Source organism: Gekko japonicus, unplaced genomic scaffold, assembly GCF_001447785.1.
Source record: "Gekko japonicus isolate JY-2015 unplaced genomic scaffold, Gekko_japonicus_V1.1 scaffold986, whole genome shotgun sequence".
Taxonomy (NCBI): Eukaryota; Metazoa; Chordata; class Lepidosauria; order Squamata; family Gekkonidae; genus Gekko; species Gekko japonicus.
The window spans coordinates 561,207-584,049 of record NW_015164700.1 but is presented as its reverse complement, the minus strand read 5'-3'; the positions used below and the strand labels follow the sequence as shown (position 1 = coordinate 584,049).

General features: G+C 43.8%; 1 protein-coding gene across 1 annotated transcript in view; it reads right to left on the bottom strand.

Moving 5' to 3' along the window:
• CFAP221 (cilia and flagella associated protein 221) overlaps positions 1–22,843 on the bottom strand; it is a 54,096-nt gene that overhangs the window by 7,132 nt on the left and 24,121 nt on the right. Inside the window, exons 4-20 of the mRNA XM_015409502.1 lie at positions 21,478–21,578; positions 21,206–21,292; positions 20,981–21,076; positions 20,572–20,672; positions 15,755–15,858; positions 14,222–14,381; positions 10,624–10,750; positions 10,418–10,529; positions 8,293–8,404; positions 6,688–6,775; positions 5,246–5,335; positions 4,665–4,760; positions 4,129–4,228; positions 3,288–3,415; positions 2,116–2,196; positions 1,044–1,151; positions 475–636 (exon numbers count right to left, since the gene is read on the bottom strand). Coding sequence (XP_015264988.1) covers positions 475–636; positions 1,044–1,151; positions 2,116–2,196; positions 3,288–3,415; positions 4,129–4,228; positions 4,665–4,760; positions 5,246–5,335; positions 6,688–6,775; positions 8,293–8,404; positions 10,418–10,529; positions 10,624–10,750; positions 14,222–14,381; positions 15,755–15,858; positions 20,572–20,672; positions 20,981–21,076; positions 21,206–21,292; positions 21,478–21,578 — 1,853 coding nt within the window. The remainder of the gene's footprint in view (positions 1–474; positions 637–1,043; positions 1,152–2,115; positions 2,197–3,287; positions 3,416–4,128; positions 4,229–4,664; positions 4,761–5,245; positions 5,336–6,687; positions 6,776–8,292; positions 8,405–10,417; positions 10,530–10,623; positions 10,751–14,221; positions 14,382–15,754; positions 15,859–20,571; positions 20,673–20,980; positions 21,077–21,205; positions 21,293–21,477; positions 21,579–22,843) is intronic.

Here is a 22,843-nt window from a genome sequence, read left to right as displayed (position 1 = left end):
TGACAGCACAGCTCATTGGCACATTAGGCCGCACCCCCATGTTACCAGAAGTGTGGTTATCCAGCCACACCCACCTTTTGCTTGTTATTCTGTTTACCTTGTTTGTTGTCAAAACCCAGGGCCGTTTTTTGTAGCAGGAACTTCTTTGCATGTTAGGCCACACACCCCTAATGTAGCCAATCCTAATGAGTTTCTGCTGTTGGGTGTGGCCTATTATGCTAATGAGTTCCTGCTGGGTGTGGCCAACTTGGGAGCCAGCCGGAACTCCGTTCCTGTGCGTTCCTGCCCAAAAATAGCCCTGTGTAGAAGTGTCCTCATTTTGGTATTTCATCAATGAGTGAGGCCCAGGCATACATGAATGTGTTACAGACTCAAGAGAATTAATCCAAGATTCTGCATCGACAATCTTAAATTACATACTATGCGCTCCTTCCTAAAAGGGTGATTCACTCACCTGCAGTTTTTAAAACTTACAAAAATTTGAAGTGGGTGATCTTGTGGCGTATGAAGCAAGTTTTCAGGAGCTCTAAGGTTTAGGAGGGAGGTTTCTATTTCCAAGGATTCGTCCTCTTTTGGCTGGAACAAGGCAAGGCGCAGCCTCTCCTCTGAAGCAGGAAGTACTGGGATCAGCTCTTCCTGATGAAAGGGAGACAATCAATGTTTTGTTTTGTATTTGTTCCATCTTCTGGAGGTGCATGTTGGGCATATCTCTGTTCCCTTCTTTGTTACAGGTATTCAAACCTGGGCATGGCTGGAGATGGGAGGCAAAAGGGGAAAGCTGAAGGAGTCTTGGGCCTTGGCTCTCAGCCCACGGCTCATGGCCTACCGTCCTGAGTGAGCCGGGCCAGTGGACCCGAGATTTGCCCAGGATGTTGTATGATATATTTTTCCCTGCTTGTCTAAATTGTATTTGTTGTGTTTCTTCGTAAGATGCTTCAAGTCCCCATTGAGGAGAAATATAGGGTAGAAATGCTTAAAGATCAAATAAAAGAAGAAATGATTTTTTTTTAAAAAAGCAAAGAAATGCTGGACCAGCGAGTTACCTCTGCACCCTTCCTCAGAGTCTGAGAATACTTTGGAACTTTGTAGCTGATCGCTGCATGATGTATGCAGAACGGCTGATATGCCATAAGCCTGAAATGCTGAGGCACCTGGGGGCAAATGGGAAAAACATTGCAGGAAGTTAGACAGTCTTAATAATCCAATGAAACTATCCTTATCAACATTTATGTGCTTTCACATAACACAGTGCTCAGGAGATGCTTATCCACATTTCCAGTCCCCTTACACTATTCAGGCTATATCTGATTGTATTATAGATGCTACTTATGAGGTTGATTTAAAAGGTTTCTTACATATCATGTGCAAATGTAAGAAATCTGAAAAACTGCCGATCCAAATCTGTGCACTCGAATAAAATGTCTAGGGCTGCATTATCTCAGTTAGAGAAGATGCCCAGGCAGTTCAAGTGTAGGAGAGCTATGCTCTAGGACCACGATCATCCCTCTCCATAACTTAGTACAGACAGGATATTAGTGTGGAGACCAATTTATTCCGATGGCCTGGACCTGAACTTAGTCAAGTTGTACCAAGTACGCCAAGTAGCCAGACACAGAGGAAAGCTTTCTGAACCACATCTCCACCCAGTACTCAAGAAATGGAAGTTTCTTGCCTTCTCCCCTCCCACTGCAGCCTGCTAATCACCATGAAATGAAGAAGAAGATGATGATGATATTGGATTTATACCCCGCCCTTCACTACCCAAAAGTGTCTCAGAGCAGCTTACAAACTCTTTTCCCTTCCCCTCCCCACAACAGACACCCTCTGAGGTGGGTGGGGCTGAGAGAGCTCTGACACAAACTGCTCTTTTTTCAAGAGCAGCTCTTATCAAAACTACGGCTTGCCCAAGGTCATCCAGCCAGGTACAAGTGGAGGAGTGGGGAATCAAACCCGGTTCTCCCAGATTAGAGTCTGCGCACTTAACCACTACACCAAACTGGCTCTCTCCTGGGGGACAGGGGACCCTGAGGAATGACATGAGGGAAGGGGGAAGCAATGAAAATTGCCAGTCTACTCTGGATCCAGCCCAGGGATTAGTGAGTTGTTGTGTCTGACCTTTAGTTCAAAGAAGTGGTGAAGGTGTTTAATCGGAGTTTCAATAGACTTGACAGGAACGGTACCAAGAACTTCAGGTAACTGGGGAAAAAAAGGTATATATGTTGATAACCGATTTTTGATGTTATTCAGTCATCCAGTACAAAAAGGCTGGCATGCATTTTCCACAGTTATTAATTTTGTTCGCGTTATTTACTATATATTTACTATATTTACGTGGGAAAATACATCCACACTCAGTGAAAAACTAGCTTAATTCTCATTGTAAGACATGGTGGGATGCTCACAGTGGTGAAAGAGATAGCAAGGAGTTACAAACAACTGGCTGCACCATATTGCATTTGCTGCCGTTTCCAAGGATGTAGCCAGCTAGAGACTGGGGCCTGCAATGACAGATGCAGTAACCATGATAATCTAATCCACCCCTACCAGAAGTGATCCTAAATATCCAGAGTTACCCCACTTACTGCTGCCCCTTCGAAGGTTGCAGAAGGGTGTGTATGTGTAGCAATCTCGTAGGCCCCAGGTCTTCCTACTGTACTTCCTTCCTTGCCCATGGAGGTGGCGACTTCTGAGACTGGCTCTCTAGGTTCCTGTTCTCTGACAGGAGAGGTCAACTCAGAGATCCAATAGTAGCTTCCTCCGGGGTAAATTCCAGAGAGGTAGCTCCACTCCTCTTGGGTCCTCAACACTTCTCTTTCTCCCTTTGCCTCCTATCATCCTTTCTTTTCTGCCCCTTTGAGCCCCTAGCCCAGTTGCTCAATCTTGTTTAGTCTTAAGTTTTTCTGGGCTCAGAGAACCGACCGGCATTACCACCCATTTGGGCGTGACAACTTGGATTTGACAGTCTTGTTTATGCCAGATTTGTAACCACAGGAAGCTCTCTGCTTGAAAAGACACGTTGGACTCTGTTTCTTTATTTTAGATGTTTTGCAATTTGCTTCTCTCCCCAATAGGGAATCCAAAGTGACTTGCAACATCATTCTCTTCTTGTCTGTTTTGTCCCCACAACAACCCACCCTATGAAGGAGGTTAGGCTGAGAGAGAGTGACTGGCCCAGTGTCACCCGGCAAGCTTCCATAGCACAGTGGGGATTCAAAGCGTGACACTGTAACCACGGCCCCATTAAAAACCATTTTGTTTATAGTTGATGACATCATGGTGGTACTTACCAACTCATCAGCCCACCGAGGTGGACTGTAAGTGGGAAATTCAAAAGGTAGGAGGCGACGTACGGTCAACAGAAAACGCACTCTCTTATCCAGCTCACTTATTGCAGCCATGCCAGTACTATTTTCTGCTGAATAGAGACAGACAAGCAACTGGTGTGAATGGTAAGGTCATGTGTAGCAAGTATGAAAGAGTGACACATCCCCCACTGAAGATGAGCTGTGGAGAACCAACTCGTCTTACTCCAACTGTCTAGAGAGGAAATGTCCCCCTTGTACACCTTAGTGGGAACCAGTGATTTCTGTGGTACCACAACACGTGGCTCTGCTTCCTTACTGATTTATTTCACAGTAGAACGAATTTAGAGTCCAGTGGCACATTTAAGACCAACAAAGTTTAATTCTGGGTATAAGCTTTCTTGTGCATGCATACGTCACAAAAGCTTATACCCAGAATTAAACTTCATTGGTCTTAAAGAAGCCACGAGACCCAAACTGTTGCTTCAGACCAACATGGCTACCCACTTGAATCTTATTTCACAGTGTTTGTGATGTTAAAGCCTACCCCCTAGAGGACAGGAGGATGCAGCACACACAAAGCCTTGGATGGCCAAATTACAGAAGCCATCTTGAAGAAGGATTTTTCGAGCTGTTGTAGTATAATGAATACTAAGTCTTTACCATATAAACTTCCTGCACTGAAGTGGCCTTAAGTAGATAATTTAGATAATGTTTACGCTGATCTTAGCCAAGAGGTCTTAAGTAGATCTTTGGGTTCCTGTAATTATTTTTCATGTTTTCAAATTACATCTGTTTATAAGGAAAACTAATGTTTTAGAAATACCTGAGGGTTTATCTGATATCAATGTTTCTTCTTTATCTCGAGTTTTACATAGTGCATCTAGTACATTTAGCTGACGCTTTAGGCGGCAATAAAGCAGAATCTGAAGGAAGGAAGGGAAACTGTTAAATAAACTTTCAGCATTAGTCTGGCACACAGAAATGCAAGTTCAAAATCTATCCAAAACATCAGTGTCTACAAATGAAAACATTTTTTCACATTCATGTTATTGTTTAAAAGATGTAACGATTTCCCCTATAAAGTACATATGGAGACTTTTTACAACAGAAGTACTTTTTCACAAAAACAAATGAGGATCTTTGTGGGCAGGAATGTAAACCAGGGCTACAGTTCCACAACAGAGGCTAGATCAAATGGATTTTTGGTTTTATTTTAAAGAATGCGATGATCTCCTACAAAAATTATGAAATATCCTAGCAATTTTAAGAAGATCTTGGAAATGAAAACTATGCCTGTATATGCATATACCAATGCAAACATACTCATATATATTTACCTGAGAAAATTTGTTTCAGTACCTTTCGAGCAGCCTGCTGGAACCGCAGCAGATTCCCGTGCCTGTGGTCCCAAGGGTTGTTAAGCAGGAGATCAAATGTAGGCTTGAATTTGGGGCACTGTACAGCAGGCAAAAAGTGGAAGTGACTCTTCAGAATGAATTTGGTTTCTCATTAACAGCATATTTAGACTGGTGAATTAGTATCCAAAACTGCATTTATATACACGTATACTTCACTGATTGCAGTGGAACTTATTTTGAAGTAAGTGTACCTAGGACTGCCGTCATAATCAAATAATCAACAGTATGGGTCTTTTCTTCGTCCTCAACTCTGTTATCAGTCAGCTCTAAATGGGAACCAGTTATGAACTCTATTTTATCTACAGCTCTGTTCCAGTCCATCATTTAAGCTGTGCACACACTTAATGCTCTGTCACATGCAATCCCCACGTGCACAGGCGCACTCCCCACCCACCCTAACAAGAGGCGTCAACAAAAGACAGCAGACGACTTTATTTGGATTACTTGACATGGAATGTGAAGAGCTCCATTTCCTTCTGCTGTAGTCCCCATCCACCATACAACTCCAGCACAATAACATACCTCCTCGACCTTTCGGATGACACGCTTGACAGAGGTTTCCGCTTTCTTCCTTTGAAACTCCATCTCCATAATGGGATCTCCTCTTTTAATCTGGCTCGGCACCAAGAAATATAGATCTGTGTCAGTAAATTAACTGATCATTAATCAAAATTTTATATTAATGTTAAGTAAAACTGAACCAGTGCAATCCTAAACAGAGTTATACCCTTCCAGGTCCATCAAAGTCAACAGGCTCAGAAAGTTTTAACTGTTTTTAGGATTGCATTTTGTAGGTTTTCTGTGATGCTTTACAGTGCAAGTAGAACAGAGCGGTACAATGTTACATGCCATGGCTTCTGATTTTAATTCATACACCTCCAACCCGCACACACACCGCCCAGAACAATTTATTAAAGGGTATATACATTATACATGTATGAATGAGCAGCAGTACCAGATCTTGAGGAAGCAATTGTTTATTTAATATGCAAAGTGCTTAATTTTTAAAATAGCTCCTCAATAAATGATTCAAAACAGTAGTTTTGTTTTATAGATGGGGAATTAAATTTGAGGTCTCAAGACTTGCACAAAGTCTCCCAACTGGGCTCATAACTGAATTAGATTTGAACAAAATCCTCCTAAGATTGACAGTTCATCAGTGGTCTATGATTTATATTTGGCAAAGAGAACTCCACACTTGATAGATACTGTCAAAGAGTCACAGGCAATGTAACTGTAATAATTAGAACAAAGTCGTGAGAACTGGTAAGCCACAACTGGTTTGTTTTCATCACATCACAGGATTCTTCTTCAACCCAACAGCTAAGATAGCCCTTCAGTCAACTCCACCCTCCCATGAGCTTCAGTTTTCTTTAAGCATGACATGTGAACCCTTAAGACAGGGTCTCAACTATTCAGATCAAAATATACCTTATTTAGTTCAAGATGTCAATGCAAGTGTTTTTAAGCATCAGATGGGAGACCACTCCCTCTCCAGTAGGCCTCCTCTTTGCTACCACAGATAGATGGAGCCAGGGGTCATTTCGTAGAAAAAGAGCTAGGGGGACTCATTAGCATAACTCATTAGCATATGCCACACCCCCTGACATCAGGGGCCCGGCGGTGGACCTGCAAGGCCAGCGGGAGTGTGAGGAAGCCCTGCCAAGGCCCTCCCTGGCCCCAGGCAGGCAGGGGTGGGAAGAGGCGGGGAGGAAGCAACTTACCCTCCCTCTTCTCCTGCCTCCTCCTGGCTGAATGAGGGCTGGAAGCGGGGCAGCCGGAAGCAGAGGGCGGGGCTTTGTCATGTGCCCTGCCCCCCTGCACCTCACCCGGGGGAACTGTGTTCCCCCGCGTTCCCCCCCGAAATGACCTCTGGATGGAGCTATTCTCCTGAATAGGGCCCAACTGCTGCATGAAATGTATAACTCTATCCCGTAATTTTAAAAATGAAGACATATTCTAACCAGGTACTGCTTTTCAGCTCTCTGCCGATCTTCCAGAATCTGGTTGTGAAGAGCCAAAGACATGGGATCTTTCACTAAGTGGACTGGCCTGCATTCAAAATGGAGAATTAATGGTTTCACTTTAAGCGTTCAGCTCAGGCAAAGTGGGGTCAGATGTGCTCTTAAAAAAGCAAGCTAATGATGCTCCCACATGGATGAAATCAACCCAATACAAAGATGCTGTAGATTTTGTACCTATAGGGCCAAAACAGATGTTACTTGAGAGAGCTGTAATCAGGAATACAGACACAGATTGGAACAGCAGTTTAATTCTCTGTCCCAGGCTATGTCTCTAATTAACAGCTGGATTGAAATGTGATACTGATGAGGAAAAAGTGTGCTGAATGCATGGGTAGCTGTCCAGTTTAAAGGGGATGTATGAACACAAAACTCCCCGATGAGTTCTCTTGCCTCAACCACTGTCATTTTTTTCAATCAGGCCTAAATCACCAGCTTCTCCCCACCACACCCCTGAAGGTACTCTTTGTCTTGCTGCGGGGGAGGGAGACATTTGTGAACAAACTTTTGTGAATCAGAGCTCATTTCATCAGATATACGGAGTGTCCTATTGAAATCAAAAGGATTTCAAACGGCTTAATTTGGTCTGGACTACATTTTTTAACTGCATTGTTTGCAATACTGCCTTAAAGGCATTCGTATTAGCACATGAACAAACTGTAGACCAGGGATCCAAATGTTTTATCACTGATTTTGTTTATTTATCTATCATTTAGATTTATAAATCACTGAATCCCTTAGTACTAAGGGCTCTGAGCGATAAACAACAGCAATAAAACATAATCAGAACAATTCCAACAATTTAAAAACTAATCAAAACAGTTTCACATATAACAGTATTCAGATGGTGATAATACATCTAATTTCAACAGTGTCCTCTTCTCATGGGGGGTAGGTGGGAACACAGTTGGAGGGGGGGGGAGAAGGGGGGAGTGCCAGCCAAGGTGGTGTCCATCGCTGTCCTCAACCACAGGCTGTTCAGCTACAGAGCCACAGAACATTAAAAAAAATCCTAAACACTGTGAACTACTTTGGACTACTCATCATCAGATACAAGCTGTAGTGCAAAATAATTTTTTCCACCAATATACAAAGCAGCAGTATTCAGTAAGTCATGAAAACTTGGTAAAGGTAAAGGTAAAGGTTCCCTTGCTCGAAAGCCAGTCGAGTCCGACTCTAGGGTTGCGGTGCTCATCTCCGTTTCAAAGCCGAAGAGCCAGCACTGTCCGAAGACATTTCCGTGGTCATGTGGCTGGCATGACTAAACACCAAGGCGCACAGAACGCTGTTACCTTCCCACCGAAGTGGTACCTATTTATCTACTTGCAATTTCTTGCTTTCGAACTGCTAGGTTGGCAGGAGCTGGAACTAGAGATGGGAGCTCACTCCATCATGCGGCACCCGGGTCTCGAACTGCTGAACTACTGACCTTCCACAGCCTGCAGTTCAGCGTCTTAACCACTTGAGCCACCGCAGCTCCTATGAAAACTTGGTAGAGTCCACATAAATTCATTTCCCCCCTCTTGCACAATGTAAGGCATCGCTCACCATTTAAGCTGATTAATTTCTTCCTCCTGGATGTCCTGCTTGACTTTCAACTCAAAGACAGCTTCTTTCACTTGCCTCGTTCTAGCTCCTCCCTCATTTTGGCCTCCTAAGACTGCAGGATGCAAATACCAATGGCTATTAGATGGGACATTCCAGAGATGGCATGAAATAAGCCCTTCTGTTATCACCAATAACCCCAGCTGCAAATGATGAATTATTAAATTTAAACTGGCCTTTAGGGGACTTTGAAACATGGAAACTGCACAGATTACACTGTAACAAAAATCTGCTTAAAAAGAAAAACAAGTTCATATCCGAGGATGATGCCTCGGCCAATACGAGATTGTCTAAACTAACGTATCTGCTTGGTACTGAATCATAACACCTTAAACCACAAAGTGGAATAAAGACTCTGGTCATTATTCCTAATTAGAGTCTGGCATTTTCTGTCTTGAAAATGTTTTCAGCTTTCCCAAGTTCTTAACACAAGCTAAAACTCACAGTAAGGTGCAGTTGAAGGTATAAAACAGTTTCTAGGAAACTGAAATGGATAACCAATGGTTTTTATTACATGTCATAGATATGAAGTAGAATGCAGGTGCTCTGGGAAACAGTTAAAATTGTAATATATTTATTTATTTAAAACATTTTAATGCCACCTTTCCACTCAATCATAATGTTTCTGTTTCTCTATTGATTTTCTAAGTCCATTTCCCAATCATGACCACCTTTTAAAAAACAAAAAAACAAAAACAAACCAAGAACCCTGCTGAAGTGGCCGTTCTGTGTCTTGGGCACACCACACCTGTTTTCGCTGTTTGTTTAAATGTCGGCCAAACACGATGAGCTTTGTTTTAAATGCTTGTTTCCTTACCAATGAAGCCTTGATTATGTATTTGTATTAATCTGATATTAAATAAAATATTTTTTAAAAAATGGCAAACATTAAAACAATTAAAATTATAAAATTCAATTAAAACCATACACAAACAACATTAGAAGGAGGGCCCGTAACTGTTACTGGGGGTATGCCAGACCACAGAATAACCAGTCTTCACCTGCTGGTAAAAGACACTGATAGCGGGAGACAGACAAATCTCCCTGGGGAGAGAGTTCCAAAGTTTGGGCATTATCGGTGTCCATGGTGGTTTATAAACTACATGAAGACAATTTCCTGTCCCAAAGATCTTACCATTTAAAAAACTGACATAAAGGAAACGACAAAGGCAATGGAAAATGGTGGAGAAAGGGGCATATCATGAAAAGCATACACATCCCTTCCAATTCCACATATTCAGGCTTCATTTGAAAGGGGTTGGGGGTTATGCCAGAGGCTTCCTAAAAAAGGGAGGATCGCAGGGCTCTTTCTGTAGCAGGTACTCCTTTGCATATTAAACGACACACCCCTAATGTAGCCAATCCTCCAAAAGCTTACAGTAGCCCCTGTAAGAAGAGCTCTGTAAGCTCTTGGAGGATTGGCTACATTAGGGGTGTGTGGCCTAATATGCAAAGGAGTTCCTGCTACAAAAAGAGCCCCGAGGTATCATGAGTCAGGTGTTCTGGGAGGCAGCTGCAGCCCTAAGCAGCACCAAAGGAGAAGGGGTTGGGCCATTTACAGGAAGAGAAGTCTTGAGGACACTGGAGCTGAAGAAGCAGAGGACCCAGGCAGGGGTGTGTCCAGACATGAGAGCAGAGGGGTAACGGAGAGTTTCCAAGGCAAGCACAAAGAGCTCACGCTGAATGCAGCAGGAGACCAGGAACCAGCATGGGAGTTACAGGAGGGGAGTCATGGGGTCAGACTGATGAGAGATGAGAATGAACTTTGTGGAAGACTGCCAGATAAATGTGAGGGAGCCAAGGTGTGACAATGGAAGACCAGAGAGAAGGTTGTAGCAGTCAAATCAATTGATGACCAAGGATGCAGCAGCACATTTCCCCCTCCCCCCCCCCATTTTTGATATCTAGGCTGTAACTTCTCCTTGACCCTGAAAGCTGGTACTTTCCAAGCGTTTTGTGTGAAAATCACAGCAAATATTAAGCTTGCTGCCGCCATTTCTGTTATGTCCAGAAATGACAGCCGCATATCATGCACTCCATGCAAGCACGTGGCACTCAGTGTTGTTACCTTCTCTTAACTGTTTTATCTTCATTTTGCCTGGTTCCTGAATTAAAACAGTAGCCACAGCATAGGGATTTGACAGATCTGTTGGGAACTGAAGGTTTTTATAGTCGATGGTCTATGAAAGAAAATACAACATGTCAAAACAGCCAATGGGTGAGATTTCATTTCCACAAACTTTTCGGAGTCTCCCCCCCCCCCCAACAATGTACCTTTAATTTCTGTAGGGGACATTTATGTTTTGGTGGTGCCATCTGCTGTACTAGGCATGTCGCTGCTTTTTCTGGAGCCATTGGTTTTCTCTGCACAGTTGTCACTTTCTTCTCAAAGTCCCCTTTTCTGGATTTTGAAAAAGGCACATGAGCAGAAGTACAGTTTGGGGATGTGGATAACAAAAAGTTGGGAGTCTAGAACTTTGGGTACCTCCTCACTTCTCTTTGACCGGCAAGCAAAAGCCACCCATTCACTCCTCGTCCCTGGCCTTGGTTGTTGCTAAACCATTGAAGGGAACCATACCTAACAAACTGTAACTGTAGTCAGGGGTCATTTCCTGCAGGAGCGCACAGGAGCGGAGCTCCGGTAGTAAAGAGCCCAGGGGGCGGGCACATGCAACAAGCCCCGCCCCCCTGCTCCCAGCAGCCCTAGGTCAGGGCAAGAAGCAGCCAGGTAAGTTGCAGAGCTCCCCCCCGTCCCAGGGTCCAAAACAGTCCAGTGGGACCTTTAAGACCAGGTTTTATTCAGGTACAAGCTCTCCCTCCTCTGCGAGGACAGATCTGCAGGCCCCCACCCAATAGCTAGCAATCCAAAACAGTCCAGTGGAGCCTGAGCGATGGGTGTTGCCTTCTGCCACACTTCCGGTGATGTCAGGGTGTGTGGCATATGCTAATGAGTTATGCAATGAGCTCCTGCACCTCTTTTTCTACGAAATGACCCCTGACTGTAGTCATTTTATAGTTCTTTGAGCTAATGCCTCACTTCCCTACAGCTGCAATCCAAGCAAACACTGCTTTTTGTGCCTTCTCTTTAAATGTGTGTGCTTGTAAACTGCCCCGACCTTTGGAAGGGTGAGCATACATTTTCTTAAATAAAGTGGAAACTGACGACAAGTTGTACAGGGCACAGATGACTAGGGAGAAAACTAGCTGATGAACTGGTATTGGCATATGCTCTGATATCGTCAAAAGCTTATGTCTGCATTCTAGTAATAATTAACACTAAGTACAACATGCAGTATTAATGCTGCCATAAAGACAAAAAAAGCATAATTAACTATCAAAAAGGACCAGCGAGTGGCTTACAAAAAGCTTTTCATAAAACCAGTCAAGTAATTGCTGAGGAGTTTGGGCCTACTGTGGTAAAGGTTTCCCTTGCTCGAAAGCCAGTTGAATCCGACTCTAGGGTTGCAGTGCTCATCTCCGTTTCAAAGCCGAAGAGCCAGAGCTGTCCGAAGACGTTTCCGTGGTCATGTGGCCGGCATGACCAAACACCAAGGCGCACGGAATGCTGTTACCTTCCCACCGAAGTGGTACCTATTTATCTACTTGCAATTTCTTGCTTTCGAACTGCTAGGTTGGCAGGAGCTGGAACTAGAGACGGGAGTTCACTCCGTCATGCGGCACACTCGGGTCTCGAACTGCTGAACTACAGACCTTCCATAGCCTGCAGTTCAGCGTCTTAACCACTTGAGCCACTGCAGCTCCTTCCTACAGTGGTACACCTACTTAAATTCTCACCACAAAAAACCTGGGGTTGGATCTGACAATCTGCTAATAAAGGGTGATGATGGTCACAGATTCTGACCCCTCCCCCATCAGTCCTTTCCAGCCTTGAGATAGGAGCCATTTGGACTAATAGCCTCTTATGTCAGGACAACTCTGCTGACAGAGGAGAGGGCAATTTGGCCCCCTTCTCCCTCCCCACAGCAGCTTCCCTCCCCGCATGGCTATTAGTACATGCACGTTCAGGGACACTAGGAATAAGCTTTCCTGAGTTCAGAAATGGGAGGGGAACACAGAAAGATCCACAGTCCTTGTGTCTGTAGCTCCCTGGATCTAGCCCTTGATGCCAAAAGGCCTTCTGACTACTGGAATTGTTGAGCTGTGGGCTCTTGTACTGGTGCAGAGAGGCTGAAGACAGCATTCGCTCAAGGAACCTTACAACGAAGTCTAATAGCTGATCTCATGAACTGCTGTTCCTGCACAGTATCAGCCAAAGGTTGGAATGAAGAATCTTCTCATCTTGTGGCCACAAAAAATACAGAAATGCCTCAAGAACAGTCTGAAGGTGGCTGATGCACTTCTGTCTTGGGAGACGATGGAAGTATAGACAGACTTAGCCATTACTTGCCTGAGATACCATGTAAGCTGCCTACACATTTTGCTAAATTTTTGATTATTATTTTTTTACTTTTGAAATTTTCTTTGGATGCTATATGATTTCATTATACGGTTCTAGGGAAAATGCCTAATCTATACATGAATCTACATTTGCTGCTGGCAGATAGCTTCATCTCACTAATGCCACCCTTCTACTGCCACTCTGCCTCACAAAAAGATTTATTTTTTTACTAAAATATATCCTGATGTGTTTGCGTTGGTTCATATGCCCAAATTATTTATGTTGTAGTCCACCTTTCTCATTAAGACTCAAGGTGTGGGAATGGATAAAGAAGTTACTTTTTATGGTAGAGATGGACAAACTTACAAGGAAACCGAATAATAAGAATCCCGAAGGATTTTTTGCGGACTGGTTGGATTTTAAAGAATATTTAGAGAAAGATTGGGATGTGAAGAATAATTTGTTTTGTTTAGAGAATTATTAAGAACTAGAAATAATGCCCGTTGCAGAAATAAATACAACGGGATCTAGAAAGAGGCTCTGGGAGAGTGCTCTGGCTTTGGGCAAACAGTGTCAGTTTCCTGTGGCGACCTCAGCAGGGTTTAATGACAGAGTTCACTGTTTTCTCCAGAGGGACTGATCTCTGCTACCTGAAGAGCATTTGTATGTTTGAGTTATCTGTAGCCCTCACCTGGAGAGTGGTAACCATTGTTTCCCATTCCCCCCTCCCCTATGAGGTATGTTATGCAACTGAAAATCCCAACTGCCTTGCGGGGGGGGGGGAGTTTGAGGTGTGGAATGGACTGAAGTCCAATCAGCTTCCATGTGCAAAAGACCAGGTTGTCACAGCAGTTGTGGTGTGGGCAGGACCCGGGCTTTGCCTTCTGATTGGTGGCGATATATGCTGAGGAGCAGTGCCATCAGCCATACACTAAGGGAGTGCATTTTAGAATTAGAACTTTGGCACCCACTATTCAATTATATATAAGGAGAGATAGAGTATATAAACTCCGAGACAGAGAAAAGTCAAAAATGTATGTATTGAACTATAGTTTACCGGTATAGAAATAAGTGTTTTGGTTGTTTTTGTTAGAGATAAGAAGATCAAGAAGAAAAGGTATAAGGGAGAGGGTGGGAGCACTGCGGGAAGCCTGACGAAGAGGGGGTGGGAGGAAGGAAAAGGGATATGCATCAATTATAATATTTAGATGTCAAACGTGATGTAATATTCCTATAATAAAAATTGTTTGTTTGTTTTTAAAAAGACTCAAGGTGGATTACACAGAGTGACTCAATACAATCAACAGGATGGGACATTCAATGAACAATGCAGTAGGATTAGGACAGTAAAAAATTGGAATGTGCATCAGGATACAACTGTTTCAATGGGAAATGCCTAATGGGGAACATTATTTTATAAAGTTGTCAGGGAAACACAAAAGAGAAAAGGCATTCAAAGCAAGTAACACATACGTTAAACTAGGGTATGGTGTTGATGTCCCAGTGAATACACATACGTAAGGCTTTGAGTTAAACTGCGAAATCCACAACTGGATTTTGATCTGGGCGGTTCCATATTCAAACGGCACAAATGCAATGACCACTTCTGCTTTCTCCTTGGCTGGGATTATTCCTATAGTAAGTGAAAATATGAATTAAATTGTGCAATAACCAGGAATTCACACCCATCAATGTTTTTGACTGAAAGAAATGCAGTGAGGAAGATTTAGGAGTTATCCACCACCAGGGATTTTTGGAGCCCAACCTGAGATGCCATAAAGGTAATATGATCATGACCAGCTGACTGGAAAGCAAGGTCCGTGTGGTATAAAAGTCAGTGGCACCTTTTGGCAAAAAAAGATGGTTCTCTCTACAGCTCATTCTTTTTAGAAAGCTTCTCAGTGTTACCGCTGCAGTTATTTGTCCCAATTATTTTCACTCTCTTTTATCTGCAAAATGTTGCATTCAGTCTGTGTTTTCCCTTTCCACCAACAACCACTTCTGGGTGAAATCCACAGAATTACAAGTGGGGTTCCGCTTGCAGACAAGGTCTTCCTGCCTCCTGGCACCAGCAAACCCGTGCATGTGTCTGCAAAGCTGATCCTGAGGGCCATGGGGCCCATGGGAACAATGTGGAATGTGTCAGGGACTGCAGGGGAAATCAGCAGAAATCATGGTACCCCTTTCCTTGCATGACCCAAAATCTTTTTCACTCATGCAAGCAGGCCTTTCAGTCCCTTCTACCACTTTGCTGGAGCATAAGAAGGCATTTTGGCTACAGAACAGTTGCTTCTGCTAGTGATCAACAGCACAGGCAGCCTTGTGGACAGAGTCTGAGAATGTTGCCCTAAGCACACGCCAGTTTGGTGTAGTGGTTAAGTGCGCGGACTCTAATCTGAGAGAACCGGGTTGGATTCCCCACTCCTCCACTTGCACCTGGCTGGATGACCTTGGGCAAGCCGTAGTTCTGGCACAGCTGTTCTTGAAAAAGAGCACTTTCTGTCAAGGGCTCTCTCAGCCCCACCTACCTCACAGGGTGTCTGTTGTGGGGAGGGGAAGGGAAAGGAGTTTGTAAGCCGATCTGAAACACCTTTGGGTAGTGAAGGGCGGGGTATAAATCCAATCTCTTCTTCATCTTTATTATTGTATTTAAAAGTTTTAATTGTATTTACTGTATTAATAATATGATGTAATCTGCCCTGAGCCTGCTTGCAGGATGGGTGGGCTATAAATACTACTACTACTACTAACAACAACAACCACTACCTTGAATTAAGTCCCACTGCATTTGGTGGAACTTACTCTTGAGTAACCATGTTTAGAAGCAGGCTACTACAGAAAGAAAACTGGGCAGTTTACAGCTGTAGCAATGAGACTACCTAGATGATTAGATCTGCTTAACAGGAGATCCGTTCCTTAATTTGTGAATAAAATGTTTTCAAACAAATATACTAGATAGATAACCTTAAAGAGTACTGAACCAGTGCTTCCAGTCTGAGGTCGTACCAGAGATGGGATGGATGGTAAAGGCTTTGTGAGCCTGAAGATACTCAATGTGGAACTCAAAATCGATGGGACAGCTGCACTGCAAAGGGATCACATATTCCTTACTGGGGGGAGAAAAAAGATGAAATGGAATAAAATAATTCAGTTTGTATTTGCTGACATCTCTACCCAGCTACATCACCACAGAAGGATACTGAAAAGGCAGCTTAAAACCTTACACCCCAAAGCCACAAATGTGCAATTTCTTCTGGTGGGTATTTAGAATTCTGCACAGCAATCAGGGGTCATTTCCTGCGGGAGCGCACAGGAGCGGAGCTCCGGCAGTAAGGAGCCCAGGGGGCGGCCACATGCAACAAGCCCCGCCCCCTGCTCCCAGCAGTCGGGCCAGAGGAGCAAGAAGCAGCCTGGTAAGTTGCAGAGCCCCCCCGGGCCCGCCTTGAGGTACAAGCTCTCCCTCCTCTGTGAGGGCAGATCCGCGGTCCTCCCCCCATAGTTAGCAATCCAAAACAGTCCAGTGGCACCTTTAAGACCAAGTTTTATTCAGGTACAAGCTCTCCCTCCTCTGCCAGGACAGATCTGCATGTCCCCCCCCCCCAATAGCTAGCAATCCAAAACAGTCCAGTGGAGCCTGAGTGGTGGGTGTTGCCTTCTGACACACTTCCAGTGGTGTCGGGGAGTGGCATATGCAAATAAGTTAAAATAATAAGTTATGCTAATGAGCTCCGGCACCTCTTTTTCTACGAAATGACCCCTGACAGCAATACTAGACCTATGGCAATAACAACCAAAACACAAACACATGTTCTGTACCCTGTCCCTTCATACCCATTTTCACTGTGGAAGACCAGACCTGATCTACATGTGCAACAAAATCAGGTGGCAGAACCATGTAGGTTGCAGGTGGAGGGTTCCGGTTTTTAAAATGCCCCCTCACATTAAAAAACACAGAAATGGACAACCTATCGCATACAGAAATAGCCTGTCAAGAGAAAACTTCTCCCTGATGCCTAAATTCAGAAGATTTTACACTCCAGAGCACTCAAAACCCACATTCCCTCACATGTAGTCTGAAGGAAGAGGGTCTAGGCAATATTCTTCCATGTAATGCTGAACATCGGCTTTTATTTGGGAGGTTAACACCATTTGCTACCAATATGGCATCAGAACTGTGCCCCTTAGTATGCAATATGTTTGGATCTCCAACTACTTCATCCTTATTGGACACCCTAATGCATTTTCCAAAGGCTGCATCTCTCTCTCTGATGGGAGCAATCTGTGTGTGTCTGGATGTAGCTAGTCAAAACAGAACAGCTTTGAAAAAAAATACTGCCTATTCTTGAACATGATAAAAAATACAATTTATTCAAACAACTCCTTCATTTTATAAACTATTTGACTGTAATCCCATCTAGCCAGATTAGCAAGGAATGTAGTTTACATACAGCATTTCTCTGAAATGTATTTTGAAAAATTTAGACAACATGGAACAGAAATAGGGAGGTCCACTGATTGGTGCATTAAAAAAAAAATCCAGTTTTGAGGTAGCCATTGTGGTGTTCTTGCTGACAGGGGGATGTGTGGACAGGATGAGATTGATGGGTTAAGCAATGGAAAATGGGATTCAGAAATGTAAAAATGATACACTTACCCTGACTATAAAGGCAACATTTGTGAAAATATGAGGTTGGATCCAGACAGCTTTTTTTATTCAATTCTGCCTGATTCTCCATTACATTAACCACGTGTCTTTTGACCATGCAGATCCCTTGATCCCCAGCACAGCCTTTTGGGTGGCAAAAAGGGATTCTTTCCTCCCTTTTTCACCAGTGGAAAAGCTGGTTGGATCCAAAGGAAGTACTTCTTCACCCAAAGAGTGATTAACACATGGAATTCACTGCCACAGGAAGTGGTGGCAGCTACAAGCATGGACGGCTTCAAAATAAGCATATGGAGCAGAGGTCCACCAGTGGCTATTAGCCACAAGGTATAGATAGGGACTCTGGGGCAAGTGATGCTCTGTCTTCTTGGTGCTTGGGAGGGGGTCAACAGTGGGAGGGCTTCTAATGTCCTGGCCCCACTGGTGGACCTCCTGATGGCACCTGGTATTTCTGGCCACTGTGTGACACAGAGTGTTGGACTGGATGGGCCTTTGGCCTGATCCAACATTGGTGTCTCTTATGTTCTTAACCCATAATCAACTTTTAAAAGCAAAGATGGTTCTATGAGATCACTGCCTATATTTGTAGCTAGAATTCTGAGACAAAGTTAACAGCTTAAAGGTTTCCTTTTATAGCGGCTTTTCATGATGTTAAGGAGAGGGACTTTAGAAGAATTATAGGCCTGGATGCCATAGGCTGGCCAAGCCTGCTGCAAATTTCAGCTCTGAGTCCTACCCCATCAAGTCGTATCTACAGCCTTTTAGCATGAACTGAAGCCCCTTGAGGTCTCATTGTTCTTTGCTTCTATTATAACAGCAGGAAAATTCAGCAAATTAAGGCTAGCATTGTATACTGGAGGCAAGTCAGCTGCTACCACCACCATGCAGGAGACCATTTTTCATGTTTTCTCAGCTCTAAAAAATCGCCAGCCTTCAATTTGTCCTCTCATATGTCAAAGACTATAAGGAAGGCCGAGCGCCGAAGAATAGATTCTTTTGAACTATGGTGCTGGAGAAGACTCTTGAGAGTCCCTTGGACTGCAAGGAGATCAAATCAGGCAATCCTAAAAGAAATCAACCCTGACTGTTCCCTGGAAGGCCAGATAATGAAACTGAAGCTCAAATACTTTGGCCACCCAATGAGAAGGGAGCACTCCCTGGAGAAGACCCTGATGCTGGGAAAGATTGAAGGTCAAAGAAGACGGGGACGGCAAAGGATGAGATGGTTGGACAGTGTCATCGACGCAACAAACATGAAATTGAGCCAACTTCAGAGGACGGCGGAAGACAGGAGGGCCTGGCGTAATCTTGTCCATGGGCTCGCAAAGAGTTGGACTCGACTGTGCGACTGAACAACATGTCAAAGACTTCTAAAAACCTCCTTAAGGGTGATGGGCTGGTCAAAAGATTCAACCACAAAGTGCTGATGTGTGAAGACTCGCAACCCCAGGGTAACGCCACCACCAGTCCCCTTAACCACCCCATCAGCCAGAGACCAAGGGAAGAAGTCTCCAGCCCTCCTGGATCTAAGTTCAAGAAGTCAGCCCCGCAGGGTAGCACGCTTGCAAGCTGAGTTCCAGAAAACAGTTATGCTGGCAGCTGTAGCCAATATGGGCTAAAGTACTGGATTCAGATTGAAGCCCCAAAACTGCAGACCACCACAAATTATAATTAAAGTGATTTCTTTGAATCCAGGGTATAATTCTGGGTATAAGCTTCTGTGTGCATGCATACTTCTTCAGATTCCCTCAAGCCTTAGATATGGGGGTGGGGGTTTAGTTGCCAGGAAGGGGTAGTTCTCACATCTGTTTGTTAACTCTTGTATTTGTATGCTAATTTGCTGCCATGCACAGGTCTTGCCAAACGTTTTAATCCAAGCTCACCTATACTTATCACCCAGTTACTTCTGTACGTTGACTCTAACTAGCCCTTCCAGGCTTGAGGAAAACTGTTTCTATGTATCTGAAGAAGTGTGCACGCACAGGAAGGCTTATACCCAGAATTAAACTTTGCTGTCTTAGAGGTGCCACTGGACGCTTCAGACCAACACGGCTACCCACCTAAATGCGACCAGCAAACATTGAAGATAAAATAATACAGCGAAATATCTAACCGAAGCACATTTACAAGCAGTGTTTCTAAATCCAGATGTTACCAGGTAAGATTGAGCCCAACACAATTTCAAAGTCCAAAACAGGGGCTCCAGCCAGCACAGCCCACCCAGAATCAAGAAGAGGTGTCTCACAGTTAGATGTAATCCAGGCAAAGGGCAAAACTAGAATGAAAGTTCTTTCCTTTATGCCCAATGACCTGCGTTGACATTGATCTAGTTGACCAATCAAATGTATGGCCAATGATGTAACTTTACCAATCAGTATATTGCTAACCAGGTGACCCAACCAATCACATAATGAGACCATATACTCTCCAGCTATATGGGGCCTAATCAAGCAAGCACCTTCTCCTACCCATGGGTCCTTGCAGTAACGAGACTGAATGGCCAGGCCAAACTCCCTCCCAGATTCTTCAATTCTGAAACTGCTAGGCCTAATGGACGGGACAGCACCTGTGTTGGCCTCCCATCCCCCTTATCTCACTCTCTGAAGCTGCAGTCAGCTTGACCTCAGGTTCTCAGAGAAAGAAACGTCCATGATTTTTACTAGGTCTCAGCCTGAACCAATGTTTCCAAATAGACAAGAGATTGTCAGGCAAACCAGTCTCTTTACAATATACATGCCACTTTTTATTTTTGATAACTGCCTGAATGAAGGGAATTGTGCAGACTGCAAACATTTACAAAACTAAAATCCAGTTATCAATGGATTATCAATACTGTCCCAAAAGAAATCTTTTCAGCCTTGGAGAGAAACAGCACAGCAAGTGACAGCCGCAGATAATCTTACAGAACGACAGCAAGTGACAGCTGCAGATAATCTTACAGAACGACCCAGTGTCACGGTGGGTATTGAAAAGACAAATGTGTACATATTGTACACTAAAGTTAAATGAAATTTTATATCCTGATTGAATGGCTTAATATTTTCAACAGAATTACATGTCTTTTACATGTTTTTCCTCCAAGTTCTTATTATGCAAATTGTTTTAGCAATGCATGAGAAACACTTTAAAATGTGAAATTATTGCTGTAATAACTCCTTACCGCTGTCCCAGTGTAACATCAGAGAAATTAATATAGGATGGAAATTCTACAGCATTCATCACAGGATAGGCGTGTATGGGAACCAGCAAAGTGTCATCTCCCTGGAAGGGAAATAAGAAGAAAATTACCAAGTTGCTTACAAAGATTAACAATGTTTCATGTGCAAGGGGCAGCTATCTATCCGTTCCCATACAAGCAAGGGACAACGGTCCAGTGAAGTTAATTTTAGACTCTGAACTTAGGCCCTTCCACTTAGACGATAATGTATACTTCAAATGTGAAGTTACAGCCTGCTTTGGGGTGGGTGGGATCCCCAAACAAATCATTTGTGAATACGGTGAACCAGGACATATTTTCTTTTCATCCACAGAGGCAGAAGACCACAAGCTAGTCCGTTGTGGTGTCTCACCTCAGAATGGATTCGGATGCAGTCATAATAATATCGCCACTCATCAGGACAGAAGTCGACGGTAATTGTAAAGGACAAGCCAGGCACAAGTCGTTGCTGTAAAACAGAGCAGAAACAGTTTCCCGGAGAGTGCTCCAAAGGCACTGACACGGCAATATGATGACATTCAAAAAGGAAGCAAAGAATGGAAGACCAAAAACTTCGAAGGCTGCTGCCGACACTTACTGTTTTGCTGTATTTGATCTGGAAGTACTTCGTCTGGGGCGGAATAATGTGAACGTTTATAAGATTGCCAGAAATATTCACAAGTTTCTGTAGAACGAGATAAGGATTTTTAAAGGAAGTCAGAACGTACTCATGGTCTCTTTTTTATTTGAATAGGTATTTTCATACTTAACAAGACATCCATGTAAAAGTATCTAGTTAAGCGGGAAAAGGCAGCAGGTACTTGTATTATCTCATCCAGCTTACTAACTAAAAACAGTTTCATTACCTACCAGAGTTTGTTGGTGATGTTTCTCGATTTCATACCCTCCATAATGCATTATGGCAGGCTTAGCCTGTATCACATTATTTCTTAAGAGCTTTGAATAAATTTCTGAAATTATAAGAAAAAACAAAAAGAATCGACTTACTGTATCATACTGATGGGCTTCATCCAGCCAAAGCTCACTTTAATTAATTCCCATTATCCTAGGCATAAACTACCGTGGGGGGGGGGGCCCTTGGGGGGCTAGTCCTCCCATTTTTTTCAGGGAGAAAGAGCCCCCCCCCCCCCCCCGCCAAGCAGTGCCTGGCAATATTGAGTTTAAAACTTTCCTGTGTGGGTTATTTTACTTTGGCGTCAGTTTTTCCCTTCCAGGCTCCCTTTCTTACAAATGCTAATTCAGCTAGCAGGATAGACAATTGGGATTGTTAAACATCCCAGTTCTCCTCCCCCCTCTCTTCCAGCAGGGAGGTGTCAAATGCTAGTCTTTAGGACCTTTAGTTGCCATTACCTCAGTGGGGAAACAGATTTGATAACATTCCTTGCCACAGGAAGAGGTTTTTCCATGGTAGTGAATGGGGGGCTGCTTCAGCCACTCCTAAGCTCTTTTTTCAATTTCCATTTCATTTTTAAATGGTAAGCCCATCTGCATGAACAAAACTGGGGGGGGGAATGCAGATCAGAGGCCTTTTAAAATTTCCTTTAGCCCCGTGTGCAGCTGAGAGAGAACACTGGCAAAGAAAATGCACTCTGTACATGTTCCCACTCTTCATTTTGCTGTTATTTAAAACGGTGTGGTATAGTTTCAAAGGGGCAACCAACTTGTATGTACTAAAAGGAATGATGGAATTGCCTATTGGAAACAATGGGAGAGGCTTGAAGGCCCATTGGAGATAATGGGAGCCAGTTGGATGGGCTCCACTGAAATACACTGCAGCACGAAAAAAGTTGCAAAGGAAATGCAGAATGGTTTTTCCATTAAGGTCTTTGGGTCCAGGCAGGCTACTCTGGGCCTGGAATGACAGCCTCCAGAGTAAAACAAATTTAGAGTCCAGTGGCACCTTTAACCCCAACAAAAGTTTATTCAAGCTTTCATGTGCACGTACACAAGACAGTCGCTAGGAACAGAATCTGTGTTCTGGGACTAGAATGACACCCCCCCAGAGTGGAATGACAGCCCCTGGGACTCAGTGCGCTGGGACTGGAATGACAGCCCCCAAGTGGAACGACGGCCCCTGGGAGTGGCAGAGGTGTTCTGGGACTGGAATGACAGCCCTTAGAGTAGAACAAGAGGGGGACCCGCGATACTCGCGGGGGACAGGGTCGCCATAAGTCAGCTGTGATCTGACAGCATTATCCACCACTACTACCAGTTC